This window comes from Sesamum indicum, linkage group LG9 (assembly GCF_026168435.1).
Source record: "Sesamum indicum cultivar Baizhima isolate 11 linkage group LG9, ASM2616843v1, whole genome shotgun sequence".
NCBI classification, from domain to species: domain Eukaryota; kingdom Viridiplantae; phylum Streptophyta; class Magnoliopsida; order Lamiales; family Pedaliaceae; genus Sesamum; species Sesamum indicum.
Window position 1 is genome coordinate 23677453 of NC_142665.1, and position 20557 is coordinate 23698009.

Genomic DNA, 20557 nt, shown 5'->3' on the forward strand with positions numbered 1-20557 from the left:
TTTGTATGTCTGGATATCAATTAGCTTCTGTGACCAAGAGCACTTTTTTTTCCCCCTCAGGAGGATTTTTCTCAAAGTGGGATCTACCACCTAGGATCTACTCTTGGTGCTAATTCAGATGCAATATGTGAAGCAAACAATCATGTACACAAGAAAAGCAATGCATCCCTGCCACTGAGTGAAAGAATTAGACAAATATCTAACAAGTTAAAAACATTATTTGCATCAAGTTCATTGATGATTAAGATGCCAGAGGAGGCAACTGCATCATACAACAGTCAACTATGCTACAACGATATTGTGGAACCAAAAATTCCGGCTATGGAACTTAGCCCTCCTGGTAATTTCAGCAATCGCGATTCCGGGGTTAAGGTATATGACAATCCTACAACATAGTGTATATAACTGAGATTTATGGCTGTCTTACTGAATAAGTATGTCCTTGTGATGGCAACATTCTCATGTTCGTGAGTACCTTAGCCTTTTGAATTACGCCAACAAGTGAAAATACTAAGTGTTTTCCATCTTTATCACCACAGCTTTTTGGTTCAATATATTTGTAACATGGCTGCCATTTACTTTTAGCATTAGTTTGGGAAAACTACGAATAAGAAGAATAGTCTGCAATTGAAAATATACACAGCCTATACTTTAACTTATGAAAATTTGACTACTAGTTTCTTCGGAATATGAGCTCAATTTTTTGTCATTGTATATCTAGGATGTTTCTTTGATATAGTACAAGTTATTAAATATTTTTTTTGTTTTTATTTTTTGAGAGAAGAGTTGAAAAGGCTGAAGGTATATCAATCTTTTCATGTCACATAGTGCTGGCATTTCTTCAACACAATGTCATCTCATATCATGCACTTATACAGATTGACATACTCTCTTCTCTCCAATACCATGTATAAGTTCATGATATCATCATCCACATCATCATCATCATTATTATTATTATTATTATTTTTAAATAATGAAATCGAAACATCAAATTTTTACATAGATATAGTTGAAATTAATATATGTTCACAATTTATAAAATTTATATATTTATAAATGTTAGTATAACATTGATGTAACTATCATCTTATATTGTTGAACAACATGGGTTAATCGGCCATCAAAATTCAGATCTGACCGTTAGGTATGATAAAACTTACAAAAAAAATACGTTCGGTAAGTTTTAGATTTATTGGATATATGGATATTGGGATATAGTACTCGAAACATAAGAGTAATCATTAAAGACGGTGTATTGTTGAATCAGGCCATGTGATTTTAAATCATACCGTAGGATATGATCTAATGGACATAATCTTGAATATATTTAAATTTCGTATGCATCAGGTGCCCGAATTTTAAGATATCGTAATTGTTGATTAAACCTTTTAATCTCATTATATATATAATAAAATAATAATTAGAATTGTTCAACCACCACCACCACCACCATCATCATCATCATCATCATCATCATCATCATTATTATTATTATTATTATTATCCTTTCTAAAATCATCCAATTTATCAAATGCATATTATTCTATTTTATCCTCCATATTTCTGTTTTCTATATGTACATATCTGGCCTGAAAACGAGATGCTTAAATATTACTTTTAATAGAGAATTGTAATTTTGTATGTCTGGATATCAATTAGCTTCTGTGACCAAGAGCACTTTTTTTTCCCCCTCAGGAGGATTTTTCTCAAAGTGGGATCTACCACCTAGGATCTACTCTTGGTGCTAATTCAGATGCAATATGTGAAGCAAACAATCATGTACACAAGAAAAGCAATGCATCCCTGCCACTGAGTGAAAGAATTAGAGATATATCTAACAAGTTAAAAACATTATTTGCATCAAGTTCATTGATGATTAAGATGCCAGAGGAGGCAACTGCATCATACAACAGTCAACTATGCTACAACGATATTGTGGAACCAAAAATTCCGGCTATGGAACTTAGCCCTCCTGGTAATTTCAGCAATCGCGATTCCGGGGTTAAGGTATATGACAATCATACAACATAGTGTATATGACTGAGATTTATGGCTGTCTTACTGAATAGGTATTTCCTTGTGATGGCAACATTCTCATGTTCGTGAGTACCTTAGCCTTTTGAATTACGCCAACAAGTGAAAATACTAAGTGTTTTCCATCTTTATCACCACAGCCTTTTGGTTCAATATATTTGTAACATGGCTGCCATTTACTTTTAGCATTAGTTTGGGAAAACTACGAATAAGAAGAATAGTCTGCAATTGAAAATATACACAGCCTATAACTTTAACTTATGAAAATTTGACTACTAGTTTCTTTGGAATATGAGCTCAATTTTTTGTCATTGTATATCTAGGATGTTTCTTTGATATAGTACAAGTTATTAAATATTTTTTTTGTTTTTATTTTTTGAGAGAAGAGTTGAAAAGGCTGAAGGTATATCAATCTTTTCATGTCACATAGTGCTGGCATTTCTTCAACACAATGTCATCTCATATCATGCACTTATACAGATTGACATACTCTCTTCTCTCAAATACCATGTATAAGTTCATGATATCATCATCCTCATCATCATCATCATTATTATTATTATTATTATTATTGTTATTATGTTAATTAATAAAATCGAATCATCAAATTTTTACATAGATATAGTTGAAATTAATATATGTTCATAATTTGCAAAATTTATATATTTATAAATGTTAGTATAACATTGATGTAACTATCATCTTATATTGTTGAACAACATGGGTTAATCGGGCCATCAAAATTCAGATCTGACCGTTAGGTATGATAAAACTTACAAAAAAAATACGTTCGGTAAGTTTTAGATTTATTGGATATATGGATATTGGGATATAGTACTCGAAACATAAGAGTAATCATTAAAGACGGTGTATCGTTAAATCAGGCCATGTGATTTTACATCATACCGTAGGATATGATCTAATGGACATAATCTTGAATATATTTAAATTTCGTATGCATCAGGTGCCCGAATTTTAAGATATCGTAATTGCTGATTAAACCTTTTAATCTCATTATATATATATAATAAAATAATAATTAGAATTGTTCAACCACCACCACCACCATCATCATCATCATCATCATCATTATTATTATTATTATTATCCTTTCTAAAATCATCCAATTTATCAAATGCATATTATTCCATTTTATCCTCCATATTTCTGTTTTCTATATGTACATATCTGGCCTGAAAACGAGATGCTTAAATATTACTTTTAATAGAGAATTGTAATTTTGTATGTCTGGATATCAATTAGCTTCTGTGACCAAGAGTACTTTTTTTTCCCCCTCAGGAGGATTTTTCTCAAAGTGGGATCTACCACCTAGGATCTACTCTTGGTGCTAATTCAGATGCAATATGTGAAGCAAACAATCATGTACACAAGAAAAGCAATGCATCCCTGCCACTGAGTGAAAGAATTAGAGATATATCTAACAAGTTAAAAACATTATTTGCATCAAGTTCATTGATGATTAAGATGCCAGAGGAGGCAACTGCATCATACAACAGTCAACTATGCTACAACGATATTGTGGAACCAAAAATTCCGGCTATGGAACTTAGCCCTCCTGGTAATTTCAGCAATCGCGATTCCGGGGTTAAGGTATATGACAATCCTACAACATAGTGTATATGACTGAGATTTATGGCTGTCTTACTGAATAGGTATTTCCTTGTGATGGCAACATTCTCATGTTCGTGAGTACCTTAGCCTTTTGAATTACGCCAACAAGTGAAAATACTAAGTGTTTTCCATCTTTATCACCACAGCCTTTTGGTTCAATATATTTGTAACATGGCTGCCATTTACTTTTAGCATTAGTTTGGGAAAACTACGAATAAGAAGAATAGTCTGCAATTGAAAATATACACAGCCTATAACTTTAACTTATGAAAATTTGACTACTAGTTTCTTTGGAATATGAGCTCAATTTTTTGTCATTGTATATCTAGGATGTTTCTTTGATATAGTACAAGTTATTAAATATTTTTTTTGTTTTTATTTTTTGAGAGAAGAGTTGAAAAGGCTGAAGGTATATCAATCTTTTCATGTCACATAGTGCTGGCATTTCTTCAACACAATGTCATCTCATATCATGCACTTATACAGATTGACATACTCTCTTCTCTCAAATACCATGTATAAGTTCATGATATCATCATCCTCATCATCATCATCATTATTATTATTATTATTATTATTGTTATTATGTTAATTAATAAAATCGAATCATCAAATTTTTACATAGATATAGTTGAAATTAATATATGTTCATAATTTGTAAAATTTATATATTTATAAATGTTAGTATAACATTGATGTAACTATCATCTTATATTGTTGAACAACATGGGTTAATCGGGCCATCAAAATTCAGATCTGACCGTTAGGTATGATAAAACTTACAAAAAAAATACGTTCGGTAAGTTTTAGATTTATTGGATATATGGATATTGGGATATAGTACTCGAAACATAAGAGTAATCATTAAAGACGGTGTATCGTTGAATCAGGCCATGTGATTTTAAATCATACCGTAGGATATGATCTAATGGACATAATCTTGAATATATTTAAATTTCGTATGCATCAGGTGCCCGAATTTTAAGATATCGTAATTGTTGATTAAACCTTTTAATCTCATTATATATATAATAAAATAATAATTAGAATTGTTCATCCACCACCACCAGCATCATCATCATCATCATCATCATTATTATTATTATTATTATCCTTTCTAAAATCATCCAATTTATCAAATGCATATTATTCTATTTTATCCTCCATATTTCTGTTTTCTATATGTACATATCTGGCCTGAAAACGAGATGCTTAAATATTACTTTTAATAGAGAATTGTAATTTTGTATGTCTGGATATCAATTAGCTTCTGTGACCAAGAGCACTTTTTTTTCCCCCTCAGGAGGATTTTTCTCAAAGTGGGATCTACCACCTAGGATCTACTCTTGGTGCTAATTCAGATGCAATATGTGAAGCAAACAATCATGTACACAAGAAAAGCAATGCATCCCTGCCACTGAGTGAAAGAATTAGACAAATATCTAACAAGTTAAAAACATTATTTGCATCAAGTTCATTGATGATTAAGATGCCAGAGGAGGCAACTGCATCATACAACAGTCAACTATGCTACAACGATATTGTGGAACCAAAAATTCCGGCTATGGAACTTAGCCCTCCTGGTAATTTCAGCAATCGCGATTCCGGGGTTAAGGTATATGACAATCCTACAACATAGTGTATATAACTGAGATTTATGGCTGTCTTACTGAATAAGTATGTCCTTGTGATGGCAACATTCTCATGTTCGTGAGTACCTTAGCCTTTTGAATTACGCCAACAAGTGAAAATACTAAGTGTTTTCCATCTTTATCACCACAGCTTTTTGGTTCAATATATTTGTAACATGGCTGCCATTTACTTTTAGCATTAGTTTGGGAAAACTACGAATAAGAAGAATAGTCTGCAATTGAAAATATACACAGCCTATACTTTAACTTATGAAAATTTGACTACTAGTTTCTTCGGAATATGAGCTCAATTTTTTGTCATTGTATATCTAGGATGTTTCTTTGATATAGTACAAGTTATTAAATATTTTTTTTGTTTTTATTTTTTGAGAGAAGAGTTGAAAAGGCTGAAGGTATATCAATCTTTTCATGTCACATAGTGCTGGCATTTCTTCAACACAATGTCATCTCATATCATGCACTTATACAGATTGACATACTCTCTTCTCTCCAATACCATGTATAAGTTCATGATATCATCATCCACATCATCATCATCATTATTATTATTATTATTATTTTTAAATAATGAAATCGAAACATCAAATTTTTACATAGATATAGTTGAAATTAATATATGTTCACAATTTATAAAATTTATATATTTATAAATGTTAGTATAACATTGATGTAACTATCATCTTATATTGTTGAACAACATGGGTTAATCGGCCATCAAAATTCAGATCTGACCGTTAGGTATGATAAAACTTACAAAAAAAATACGTTCGGTAAGTTTTAGATTTATTGGATATATGGATATTGGGATATAGTACTCGAAACATAAGAGTAATCATTAAAGACGGTGTATTGTTGAATCAGGCCATGTGATTTTAAATCATACCGTAGGATATGATCTAATGGACATAATCTTGAATATATTTAAATTTCGTATGCATCAGGTGCCCGAATTTTAAGATATCGTAATTGTTGATTAAACCTTTTAATCTCATTATATATATAATAAAATAATAATTAGAATTGTTCAACCACCACCACCACCACCATCATCATCATCATCATCATCATCATCATCATTATTATTATTATTATTATTATCCTTTCTAAAATCATCCAATTTATCAAATGCATATTATTCTATTTTATCCTCCATATTTCTGTTTTCTATATGTACATATCTGGCCTGAAAACGAGATGCTTAAATATTACTTTTAATAGAGAATTGTAATTTTGTATGTCTGGATATCAATTAGCTTCTGTGACCAAGAGCACTTTTTTTTCCCCCTCAGGAGGATTTTTCTCAAAGTGGGATCTACCACCTAGGATCTACTCTTGGTGCTAATTCAGATGCAATATGTGAAGCAAACAATCATGTACACAAGAAAAGCAATGCATCCCTGCCACTGAGTGAAAGAATTAGAGATATATCTAACAAGTTAAAAACATTATTTGCATCAAGTTCATTGATGATTAAGATGCCAGAGGAGGCAACTGCATCATACAACAGTCAACTATGCTACAACGATATTGTGGAACCAAAAATTCCGGCTATGGAACTTAGCCCTCCTGGTAATTTCAGCAATCGCGATTCCGGGGTTAAGGTATATGACAATCATACAACATAGTGTATATGACTGAGATTTATGGCTGTCTTACTGAATAGGTATTTCCTTGTGATGGCAACATTCTCATGTTCGTGAGTACCTTAGCCTTTTGAATTACGCCAACAAGTGAAAATACTAAGTGTTTTCCATCTTTATCACCACAGCCTTTTGGTTCAATATATTTGTAACATGGCTGCCATTTACTTTTAGCATTAGTTTGGGAAAACTACGAATAAGAAGAATAGTCTGCAATTGAAAATATACACAGCCTATAACTTTAACTTATGAAAATTTGACTACTAGTTTCTTTGGAATATGAGCTCAATTTTTTGTCATTGTATATCTAGGATGTTTCTTTGATATAGTACAAGTTATTAAATATTTTTTTTGTTTTTATTTTTTGAGAGAAGAGTTGAAAAGGCTGAAGGTATATCAATCTTTTCATGTCACATAGTGCTGGCATTTCTTCAACACAATGTCATCTCATATCATGCACTTATACAGATTGACATACTCTCTTCTCTCAAATACCATGTATAAGTTCATGATATCATCATCCTCATCATCATCATCATTATTATTATTATTATTATTATTGTTATTATGTTAATTAATAAAATCGAATCATCAAATTTTTACATAGATATAGTTGAAATTAATATATGTTCATAATTTGTAAAATTTATATATTTATAAATGTTAGTATAACATTGATGTAACTATCATCTTATATTGTTGAACAACATGGGTTAATCGGGCCATCAAAATTCAGATCTGACCGTTAGGTATGATAAAACTTACAAAAAAAATACGTTCGGTAAGTTTTAGATTTATTGGATATATGGATATTGGGATATAGTACTCGAAACATAAGAGTAATCATTAAAGACGGTGTATCGTTGAATCAGGCCATGTGATTTTAAATCATACCGTAGGATATGATCTAATGGACATAATCTTGAATATATTTAAATTTCGTATGCATCAGGTGCCCGAATTTTAAGATATCGTAATTGTTGATTAAACCTTTTAATCTCATTATATATATAATAAAATAATAATTAGAATTGTTCATCCACCACCACCAGCATCATCATCATCATCATCATCATTATTATTATTATTATTATCCTTTCTAAAATCATCCAATTTATCAAATGCATATTATTCTATTTTATCCTCCATATTTCTGTTTTCTATATGTACATATCTGGCCTGAAAACGAGATGCTTAAATATTACTTTTAATAGAGAATTGTAATTTTGTATGTCTGGATATCAATTAGCTTCTGTGACCAATAGCACTTTTTTTTCCCCCTCAGGAGGATTTTTCTCAAAGTGAGATCTACCACCTAGGATCTACTCTTGGTGCTAATTCAGATGCAATATGTGAAGCAAACAATCATGTACACAAGAAAAGCAATGCATCCCTGCCACTGAGTGAAAGAATTAGACAAATATCTAACAAGTTAAAAACATTATTTGCATCAAGTTCATTGATGATTAAGATGCCAGAGGAGGCAACTGCATCATACAACAGTCAACTATGCTACAACGATATTGTGGAACCAAAAATTCCGGCTATGGAACTTAGCCCTCCTGGTAATTTCAGCAATCGCGATTCCGGGGTTAAGGTATATGACAATCCTACAACATAGTGTATATAACTGAGATTTATGGCTGTCTTACTGAATAAGTATGTCCTTGTGATGGCAACATTCTCATGTTCGTGAGTACCTTAGCCTTTTGAATTACGCCAACAAGTGAAAATACTAAGTGTTTTCCATCTTTATCACCACAGCTTTTTGGTTCAATATATTTGTAACATGGCTGCCATTTACTTTTAGCATTAGTTTGGGAAAACTACGAATAAGAAGAATAGTCTGCAATTGAAAATATACACAGCCTATACTTTAACTTATGAAAATTTGACTACTAGTTTCTTCGGAATATGAGCTCAATTTTTTGTCATTGTATATCTAGGATGTTTCTTTGATATAGTACAAGTTATTAAATATTTTTTTTGTTTTTATTTTTTGAGAGAAGAGTTGAAAAGGCTGAAGGTATATCAATCTTTTCATGTCACATAGTGCTGGCATTTCTTCAACACAATGTCATCTCATATCATGCACTTATACAGATTGACATACTCTCTTCTCTCCAATACCATGTATAAGTTCATGATATCATCATCCACATCATCATCATCATTATTATTATTATTATTATTTTTAAATAATGAAATCGAAACATCAAATTTTTACATAGATATAGTTGAAATTAATATATGTTCACAATTTATAAAATTTATATATTTATAAATGTTAGTATAACATTGATGTAACTATCATCTTATATTGTTGAACAACATGGGTTAATCGGCCATCAAAATTCAGATCTGACCGTTAGGTATGATAAAACTTACAAAAAAAATACGTTCGGTAAGTTTTAGATTTATTGGATATATGGATATTGGGATATAGTACTCGAAACATAAGAGTAATCATTAAAGACGGTGTATTGTTGAATCAGGCCATGTGATTTTAAATCATACCGTAGGATATGATCTAATGGACATAATCTTGAATATATTTAAATTTCGTATGCATCAGGTGCCCGAATTTTAAGATATCGTAATTGTTGATTAAACCTTTTAATCTCATTATATATATAATAAAATAATAATTAGAATTGTTCAACCACCACCACCACCACCATCATCATCATCATCATCATCATCATCATCATTATTATTATTATTATTATCCTTTCTAAAATCATCCAATTTATCAAATGCATATTATTCTATTTTATCCTCCATATTTCTGTTTTCTATATGTACATATCTGGCCTGAAAACGAGATGCTTAAATATTACTTTTAATAGAGAATTGTAATTTTGTATGTCTGGATACCAATTAGCTTCTGTGACCAAGAGCACTTTTTTTTCCCCTCAGGAGGATTTTTCTCAAAGTGGGATCTACCACCTAGGATCTACTCTTGGTGCTAATTCAGATGCAATATGTGAAGCAAACAATCATGTACACAAGAAAAGCAATGCATCCCTGCCACTGAGTGAAAGAATTAGAGATATATCTAACAAGTTAAAAACATTATTTGCATCAAGTTCATTGATGATTAAGATGCCAGAGGAGGCAACTGCATCATACAACAGTCAACTATGCTACAACGATATTGTGGAACCAAAAATTCCGGCTATGGAACTTAGCCCTCCTGGTAATTTCAGCAATCGCGATTCCGGGGTTAAGGTATATGACAATCATACAACATAGTGTATATGACTGAGATTTATGGCTGTCTTACTGAATAGGTATTTCCTTGTGATGGCAACATTCTCATGTTCGTGAGTACCTTAGCCTTTTGAATTACGCCAACAAGTGAAAATACTAAGTGTTTTCCATCTTTATCACCACAGCCTTTTGGTTCAATATATTTGTAACATGGCTGCCATTTACTTTTAGCATTAGTTTGGGAAAACTACGAATAAGAAGAATAGTCTGCAATTGAAAATATACACAGCCTATAACTTTAACTTATGAAAATTTGACTACTAGTTTCTTTGGAATATGAGCTCAATTTTTTGTCATTGTATATCTAGGATGTTTCTTTGATATAGTACAAGTTATTAAATATTTTTTTTGTTTTTATTTTTTGAGAGAAGAGTTGAAAAGGCTGAAGGTATATCAATCTTTTCATGTCACATAGTGCTGGCATTTCTTCAACACAATGTCATCTCATATCATGCACTTATACAGATTGACATACTCTCTTCTCTCAAATACCATGTATAAGTTCATGATATCATCATCCTCATCATCATCATCATTATTATTATTATTATTATTATTGTTATTATGTTAATTAATAAAATCGAATCATCAAATTTTTACATAGATATAGTTGAAATTAATATATGTTCATAATTTGTAAAATTTATATATTTATAAATGTTAGTATAACATTGATGTAACTATCATCTTATATTGTTGAACAACATGGGTTAATCGGGCCATCAAAATTCAGATCTGACCGTTAGGTATGATAAAACTTACAAAAAAAATACGTTCGGTAAGTTTTAGATTTATTGGATATATGGATATTGGGATATAGTACTCGAAACATAAGAGTAATCATTAAAGACGGTGTATCGTTGAATCAGGCCATGTGATTTTAAATCATACCGTAGGATATGATCTAATGGACATAATCTTGAATATATTTAAATTTCGTATGCATCAGGTGCCCGAATTTTAAGATATCGTAATTGTTGATTAAACCTTTTAATCTCATTATATATATAATAAAATAATAATTAGAATTGTTCATCCACCACCACCAGCATCATCATCATCATCATCATCATTATTATTATTATTATTATCCTTTCTAAAATCATCCAATTTATCAAATGCATATTATTCTATTTTATCCTCCATATTTCTGTTTTCTATATGTACATATCTGGCCTGAAAACGAGATGCTTAAATATTACTTTTAATAGAGAATTGTAATTTTGTATGTCTGGATATCAATTAGCTTCTGTGACCAATAGCACTTTTTTTTCCCCCTCAGGAGGATTTTTCTCAAAGTGAGATCTACCACCTAGGATCTACTCTTGGTGCTAATTCAGATGCAATATGTGAAGCAAACAATCATGTACACAAGAAAAGCAATGCATCCCTGCCACTGAGTGAAAGAATTAGACAAATATCTAACAAGTTAAAAACATTATTTGCATCAAGTTCATTGATGATTAAGATGCCAGAGGAGGCAACTGCATCATACAACAGTCAACTATGCTACAACGATATTGTGGAACCAAAAATTCCGGCTATGGAACTTAGCCCTCCTGGTAATTTCAGCAATCGCGATTCCGGGGTTAAGGTATATGACAATCCTACAACATAGTGTATATAACTGAGATTTATGGTTGTATTACTGAATAAGTATTTCCTTCTGATGGCAACATTCTCATTTTCGTGAGTACCTTAGCCTTTTGAATTCCGCCAACAAGTGAAAATACTAAGTGTTTTCCATCTTCATCACCACAGCCTTTTGGTTCAATGTATTTGTAACATGGCTGCCATTTACTTTTAGCATTAGTTTTGGAAAAAACTGCGAATAAGACGAATAGTCTGCAATTGAAAATATACACAGCCTATACTTTAACTTATGAAAATTTGACTACTAGTTTCTTCGGAATATGAGCTCAATTTTTTGTCATTGTATATCTAGGATGTTTCTTTGATATAGTACAAGTTATTAAATATTTTTTTTGTTTTTATTTTTTGAGAGAAGAGTTGAAAAGGCTGAAGGTATATCAATCTTTTCATGTCACATAGTGCTGGCATTTCTTCAACACAATGTCATCTCATATCATGCACTTATACAGATTGACATACTCTCTTCTCTCCAATACCATGTATAAGTTCATGATATCATCATCCACATCATCATCATCATTATTATTATTATTATTATTTTTAAATAATGAAATCGAAACATCAAATTTTTACATAGATATAGTTGAAATTAATATATGTTCACAATTTATAAAATTTATATATTTATAAATGTTAGTATAACATTGATGTAACTATCATCTTATATTGTTGAACAACATGGGTTAATCGGCCATCAAAATTCAGATCTGACCGTTAGGTATGATAAAACTTACAAAAAAAATACGTTCGGTAAGTTTTAGATTTATTGGATATATGGATATTGGGATATAGTACTCGAAACATAAGAGTAATCATTAAAGACGGTGTATTGTTGAATCAGGCCATGTGATTTTAAATCATACCGTAGGATATGATCTAATGGACATAATCTTGAATATATTTAAATTTCGTATGCATCAGGTGCCCGAATTTTAAGATATCGTAATTGTTGATTAAACCTTTTAATCTCATTATATATATAATAAAATAATAATTAGAATTGTTCAACCACCACCACCACCACCATCATCATCATCATCATCATCATCATCATCATTATTATTATTATTATTATCCTTTCTAAAATCATCCAATTTATCAAATGCATATTATTCTATTTTATCCTCCATATTTCTGTTTTCTATATGTACATATCTGGCCTGAAAACGAGATGCTTAAATATTACTTTTAATAGAGAATTGTAATTTTGTATGTCTGGATATCAATTAGCTTCTGTGACCAAGAGCACTTTTTTTTCCCCCTCAGGAGGATTTTTCTCAAAGTGGGATCTACCACCTAGGATCTACTCTTGGTGCTAATTCAGATGCAATATGTGAAGCAAACAATCATGTACACAAGAAAAGCAATGCATCCCTGCCACTGAGTGAAAGAATTAGAGATATATCTAACAAGTTAAAAACATTATTTGCATCAAGTTCATTGATGATTAAGATGCCAGAAGAGGCAACTGCATCATACAACAGTCAACTATGCTACAACGATATTGTGGAACCAAAAATTCCGGCTATGGAACTTAGCCCTCCTAGTAATTTCAGCAATCGCGATTCCGGGGTTAAGGTATATGACAATCCTACAACATAGTGTATATGACTGAGATTTATGGTTGTCTTACTGAATAAGTATTTCCTTGTGATGGCAACATTCTCATGTTCGTGAGTACCTTAGCCTTTTGAATTACGCCAACAAGTGAAAATACTAAGTGTTTTCCATCTTTATCACCACAGCCTTTTGGTTCAATATATTTGTAACATGGCTGCCATTTACTTTTAGCATTAGTTTGGGAAAACTACGAATAAGAAGAATAGTCTGCAATTGAAAATATACACAGCCTATAACTTTAACTTATGAAAATTTGACTACTAGTTTCTTCGGAATATGAGCTCAATTTTTTGTCATTGTATATCTAGGATGTTTCTTTGATATAGTACAAGTTATTAAATATTTTTTTTGTTTTTATTTTTTGAGAGAAGAGTTGAAAAGGCTGAAGGTATATCAATCTTTTCATGTCACATAGTGCTGGCATTTCTTCAACACAATGTCATCTCATATCATGCACTTACACAGATTGACATAGTCTCTTCTCTCCAATACCATGTATAAGTTAATGATATCATCATCCTCATCATCATCATCATCATTATTATTATTATTATTTTTAAATAATGAAATCGAATCATCAAATTTTTACATAGATATAGTTGAAATTAATATATGTTCACAATTTGCAAAATTTATATATTTATAAATGTTAGTATAACATTGATGTAACTATCATCTTATATTGTTGAACAACATGGGTTAATCGGGCCATCAAAATTCAGATCTGACCGTTAGGTATGATAAAACTTACAAAAAAAATACGTTCGGTAAGTTTTAGATTTATTGGATATATGGATATTGGGATATAGTACTCGAAACATAAGAGTAATCATTAAAGACGGTGTATCGTTGAATCAGGCCATGTGATTTTAAATCATACCGTAGGATATGATCTAATGGACATAATCTTGAATATATTTAAATTTCATATGCATCAGGCGCCCGAATTTTAAGATATCGTAATTGCTGATTAAACCTTTTAATCTCATTATATATATAATAAAATAATATGTTATTCATCATTGTTATTCATCACTCATACCCCATGAATAAAAAGTGGATCTAATAACTCACCGTAATCAAGTCATGCGTTTATTGTTCTAGCATGAACACTTCATACTTTTAGAAAGACACAGTCCATTACACTTGACTTGTTCCCCTTGAGACAATTGATTATAAAATAAGACCTATATATATATATAAATGATGGGTTGGTTGTAATAAGCATTGGTAAGATGATTAGAGTTGTGGGTGGTTGATGTGGGGGTGTATGAACCTTACAGTTAAAGCGAATTAATATAAATTATTTGGAAAGTGAAAGAAGCGTAAAACCCGTGACCTGAAAGCGTCGTTGAAGGAGTCAAGAAGAATGAATTAAAGGATGTCACGCCATTTCTTCTTCTTTGATTTGGATTTTGGACCACCACCTCCCCTCCCCTCTAGACCCCTCCCACACTTATCATTCCTACAACGTATTTGAACAAACAGCCTCTTGAATTGAATCTCCATCATCTCTTCACTTCTTCCATTTGAAAAATTGATTGGTTTCAAATAACGATTTCTCTTTTGGGGTAATACGCGTCATTAGAATTGGATTCATGAATTCGTTTTCTTTCTTTCTCACTTTTTTTAATAATACCCAAATACATCATAATTAATTACTTACCATTTGTCAATTTAAAATTGGTATAAACAACTACTATATTATCTTGAAAGTAAATGGAAACTAATTTACTGCAAAATATGCTCTTATGTCTTAGCACGACGGTCTAATATAGGGTAAATCAAATGGTTTAATGATGATATCTTATTCTTGTGAAAAATAGATCATAGATTTCAATTTCAGAAGGAGCTTTGATCCTCTTTAAAGGGAAAAAGATAATGAACACACAGTGGTCAAATACAACTTTACATTTAAATAAATTATTTTTTAAAAAGATTTAAAGTAAATTAAGATGTCTTACTCTAATAATAAGGTCGAAATCTCAAAATATAATATTTATATTTTAATTTAAAATTCTCGACATACTCAACCAACATTAAATATCTTATTTTAAAAATAACGTAATAAAATGATTGGATGTTACAAGATTTTATAAAGGGCATACATTCCCCCCCCCCCCCAAAAAAAAAAAACATAACTAAGTTAAAAAGAAAATTGTCAAGATTTGACAAAGGAAAAAGGGAGAACCAATGAGTGAAAACTTTTGTGCACTGTGCTCCAGAGTTGTCTCTACTTTCCATCAGCACTCTCGGGCTCGTTTAATTTTTATTATTAAACTATTAAATAAACAATCTAATATATTCACTTTATAATATAGAAGCTCATTTCTAATTCAAGAGTTTTAAAATTATATTATTCAAATAATTTAGATAAGTATAATATAATCGATATAATATTTTTTAATTCTATTATCATAAATAATTCATATCCTAAAGTGAACGGATCGCGAGACTCCAAATTATTAAGATAGCATATAGCAGAAGACAACGTGGCGGCCACCCAGCATAATTATGGGGACGTATTCTGCGATCAATCATTCCCGGCGGAGTAAACAAACCCGAACGAATTCGGCTGGTATCCGATGCAACAAAATACAAGATATATGTGGATCGACATGGACTGCATTATTCGTGGCATCTAATAATAAAATAAACAACTATAGTTATCTCGTTTTCATGTATGTCTATGACTATTTCTTACAGAATTATTCATCTCTAGTCACCAAATAATTCTGCTTCTGATGTCCAAAAGTTTTATTTCTTTCTTTTTTTTTTCTTCAATAAATTAAATATAATACGATTTTTCCGTGGTGTTTAAGGTCGTGTTTCTGATCGTAATTATCAACTAACAGTAAAATATGATCCTAATTATTTGGTTCCTGCGAGGGGCAAGTCGTTCACATAAACATAACTATGTAGTTAAGAATTAGGTCTAGGTTAAGTATATTATTAGAAGAATACCAAATGTTCAGTTGACATTTGATGAGATATAGTTTTTCACTGTGGTTAGTTATCATAGTTAAAAGTAAAATATCGTAGCGGATATTAATTAATTAATCAAGACTACCACAACGGCTGCAAGTGAGACGAAAATATTTGCCATAATTTTTAGGCGTAGCAAATATTTTGATCATGATTAAAAGCATAACAAATGTTAATTAATTATGGTCAAAACTTAAATTTTTAAATAGATTTTATTTGATTGTAACCTTGATGCTTTATATGGTAAAGAATAATATATTTTTTTTTGTTAGTGTTATAATAATTTTAAGATGCATTTGAATAAATGAATTTTGAGTATTGTGAACATAAAAATTTATAATTGAAATGAATCTAACTTGTTTGGCTCAAATTTTGAATCTTTTATTGACTTGGTTAGATTTTATACCTATTTTCTGGTGGATTTAAAATCCAACCAATATCAACGGATTTCAATATTACTTTTGAAAAAAAAATATAAATTACTTCATTAATTTCTATGTTCTTAATACAACGTTCCAGTATATTGTAATTTAACTATATTCTTTTTTAGTTAATTTCGATTATGATTTAGTCAAACTAAAAATCTATGTATTTATGGAATTCTACCCAACAAATTAAAAGATTAATAATAAAAGAAAAGAGACCGACCAAGAAAAAATAGGAAAATTCTAAACTACATTTAGAAAAAAAAAAAAAGATATTTTCTCTTACATAAATGTTGAAGTAGAAAACATTTTTTTAATTATTTCCTAAAATTAGTCTATTGAGAGTCGACCAAGACTCTAAAACAGGTCACATACAAAATCAATTGACGGGGTCTGATTTCCAAGTCGAGCCGCAAAGTATGAAAAGTCTCGCAGCTAATTCATTTAAATCTCTTTTATAATCTGTTGTACTATAAAAAAAATGAAATTGATGTTCAATTTTAAATCATTGGTTCGAATCTCATTGAGATATAATATTTATTTTATTTTATATAAATTTATTATAATAATATAATAATAAATTCGATATATTCTTCAATTATAAAAATTTCAACGTAATCATGTGACTGGTGCTTCTATAAAAAATGTGAACAGTTCAAGTTATTTTTTCTTGATCAATATTTAGTTATGAAATAATTCTAGGTCAAGTATGTTGTTATATATATGCATTATATTGTAAAATTTGTACAGTTAAAAAATATATTATACACATAAAATTTAATTTTTTATAAGTTATAAATCATATAAATGACTTTTTAATATATGTGTATAAAATATTAAATATGATAGTAAATTAGAATAAAGAATTGGGAATGCGTTATGGGTATGGGCAACAGCACCCCCTCTCTCTCTCTCTTTGGTTTCATAAGTTTTTGCTTACCCATTTTGAAATACGTATAACATTTTGGCTTTTAAATTCTCCATAATTGGTTCATAGTTCACACACTTTTATTCCACTCCCATAAAACAGCCGTGGGGTTGACGCGCAGCCTCTTCACGCACAAACCCAGGAGATACGCTTTTGACGCGTCAAATTTCTTTACTTTACTATATCTACCCCCCCAACCCCACCCCGTATTAAAAGCTACGAAATTTGCAGTTATATCCCATATCTGGATTTCTCCTAATCCCACACCCTTGTCTCACCTCCTATTTTGCTTTTCTACGCGGCGGCGCGTGTTTCCCGCTCGCCTTCGTAAAATAATCTGGAAATGGGCCAAGCCGCTTCCGCCCACCCCTATTCTCCCGGCGCCTCCAATCATTTTCGCAGTTCCAACCTTGACCTGCACCACCTCCGTCCCACTTACACTAATTCCCAGCTTTCCGAGGATGTTTGCGTCAATAACCAACTCGACTACACCTCCGAGATCCCCGACGAATGCTTGGCGCTGATCTTCCAATCCCTTAGCTCCGGCGACAGGAAGCGCTGCTCCTTGGTCTGCCGACGATGGTTCTCCGTGGAGGGCCAGAGCCGCCACCGCCTTGCTCTCAATGCCTCCTTGGAGGTCGCCGACCACCTCCCCTCCATCTTCAAGCGCTTCGACTCCGTCACCAAACTCGCCCTCCGCTGCGACCGTAAGTCCGTCAGCATAAACGACGAGGCTTTGACCTTGATCTCCCTCCGATGCCACAACCTCACCCGGCTCAAGCTCCGGGGATGCCGCGAAATCTCTGACCTTGGTATGTTCGCTTTGGCTAAAAATTGTAAATCTTTACGCAAATTTTCCTGTGGATCCTGTATGTTTGGAGCTAAAGGCATGAACGCGCTCTTGAATAACTGCTCCTCCCTGGAGGAGCTCTCTGTTAAACGTTTACGGGGAATTAATGATGGATCTACGGCTGAACCGATTGGTCCTGGGATTGCTGCTTCGTCCCTGAAATCAATCACGCTTAAAGAGCTTTACAATGGGCAGTGCTTTGGGCCCTTGATTATTGGATCCAAGAATTTGAAGACTTTGAAGATTTTGAGGTGTCTGGGGGATTGGGATAGATTGTTGGAGACAATTACTATGAGGAAGAATTGTTTGACGGAGATTCATTTGGAGAGGTTGCAGGTGAGTGACGTGGGACTAATGGCAATTTCTAAGTGCCCGGATTTGGAGATCTTTCATTTGGTGAAGGCCCCTGATTGCTCAAATGATGGGATATCTGCGATTGCCGAGAATTGTAAGCTTTTGAGAAAGCTCCATATAGATGGGTGGAGGACGAATAGGATAGGTGATGAGGGATTGATTGCCATTGCAAAGAATAGTGTGAATCTTGTGGAATTGGTGCTTATTGGGGTGAACCCGAGTTCTATGAGTTTGATGGTGATGGCCTCTAATTGTCAAAAGTTGGAAAGATTGGCGCTCTGCGGCAGTGAAACCATTGGAGATCCTGAGATTTCATGTATTGCAGCTAAATGTACAGCGCTGAAGAAGCTTTGTATAAAGGGTTGTCGTGTGACGGATGCTGGCATTGAGGCATTTGCCTTTGGTTGTCCCAATTTGGTGAAGATTAAAGTTAAGAAGTGCAGGGGAGTGACTAATGAAGTTGCTGATTGGCTGAGGGCGAGGAGAGTAACATTGTCTGTGAATTTGGATGCAGATGAGATAGAACCTGAGGCTTTGGATGCAAGCACAAGTGACGGAGGAGCACAGGATGAGGGGGTAGAGTTCCCTCCAATAGTTAGTGGAGCAGCATGTAATGGTGGAAATGTTGCTGCAGATGTTGGTGCTCCATCAACGAGTAATGGAGGTCGATTGCCCACTAAGTCAAGGTTTAGCCTTTTTTCTGGAAGGACGCTTGTTGCTTGTGCTTTTCGAAGATTATCAAATGGCCCTGGTAGTTCAAATGATAGCTTATGAATGAACTGGACGAGTGTTGGAAACCTGTGAACGTCACAAATGGGACTGGTGGTTCAAATGATAGCTTACGAATGAAATGGACGAGTGTTGGAAATCTATGGAGCTTGTTCAGTCTTTAATGTTTGTCTTTATTCTACCAGGAGTGGCTACAATCTGTATTTGACTTGTCTTCTTGTATGTTGCGCATCAGTGTTATGGGTTGTCATATGTAATCCTGCCACTTAATTACTTCTTAGACCCCCTTTCTATTATACTTTGTTCAATGATTGTCTTCTCTGGCTGTTCAATAGCTTATTCATATGACATGCCCATTATTGAGATGTTTCACAATGTAGGCAAAATTTAGTCTTAAATGTGACCATCATTTTGTAGGTGTTTTGGATTGTCTTGGTTTCCCTCACAGGACTTTTTGATTCATACCCTTATATAAGCCTAGCAAAATATCCTTATGAAAACTCACCTCTGAGATTATCTTGGTTCACTTGTCGTATTTGATTGCTTTTGCTATTTGCAGCTTTTTGAAAAAGACGAATGTTCTATGTGTAAAAAGTACTGGGTGTTTCATGCTGGAGTTATAGGTGTGATGTTTGTGGTGTGGCATCTGATGTAGAAAGGAAATTCTAGCGTTCTACTTTGATTTCTGCATGCTTGTTTTTATTTACCTAATCTTTGTTGCTGATTATATTTTTCCACCTCACATGGTAAAATATTGTTCTTGTTTCTGTCCAAGGTTT

At 32.3% G+C, this 20557-nt stretch overlaps 1 protein-coding gene across 1 annotated transcript; it reads left to right on the forward strand.

Moving 5' to 3' along the window:
- The first annotated feature begins 18043 nt into the window (after positions 1–18043).
- On the forward strand, positions 18044–20097 carry SKIP2 (SKP1/ASK1-interacting protein 2). Its single transcript, XM_011100795.3, has one exon. It carries the CDS (start codon positions 18189–18191, stop codon positions 19821–19823), a length of 1635 nt encoding a protein of 544 aa, XP_011099097.1. The 5' UTR covers positions 18044–18188; the 3' UTR covers positions 19824–20097.
- The last annotated feature ends 460 nt before the right edge of the window (positions 20098–20557 follow it).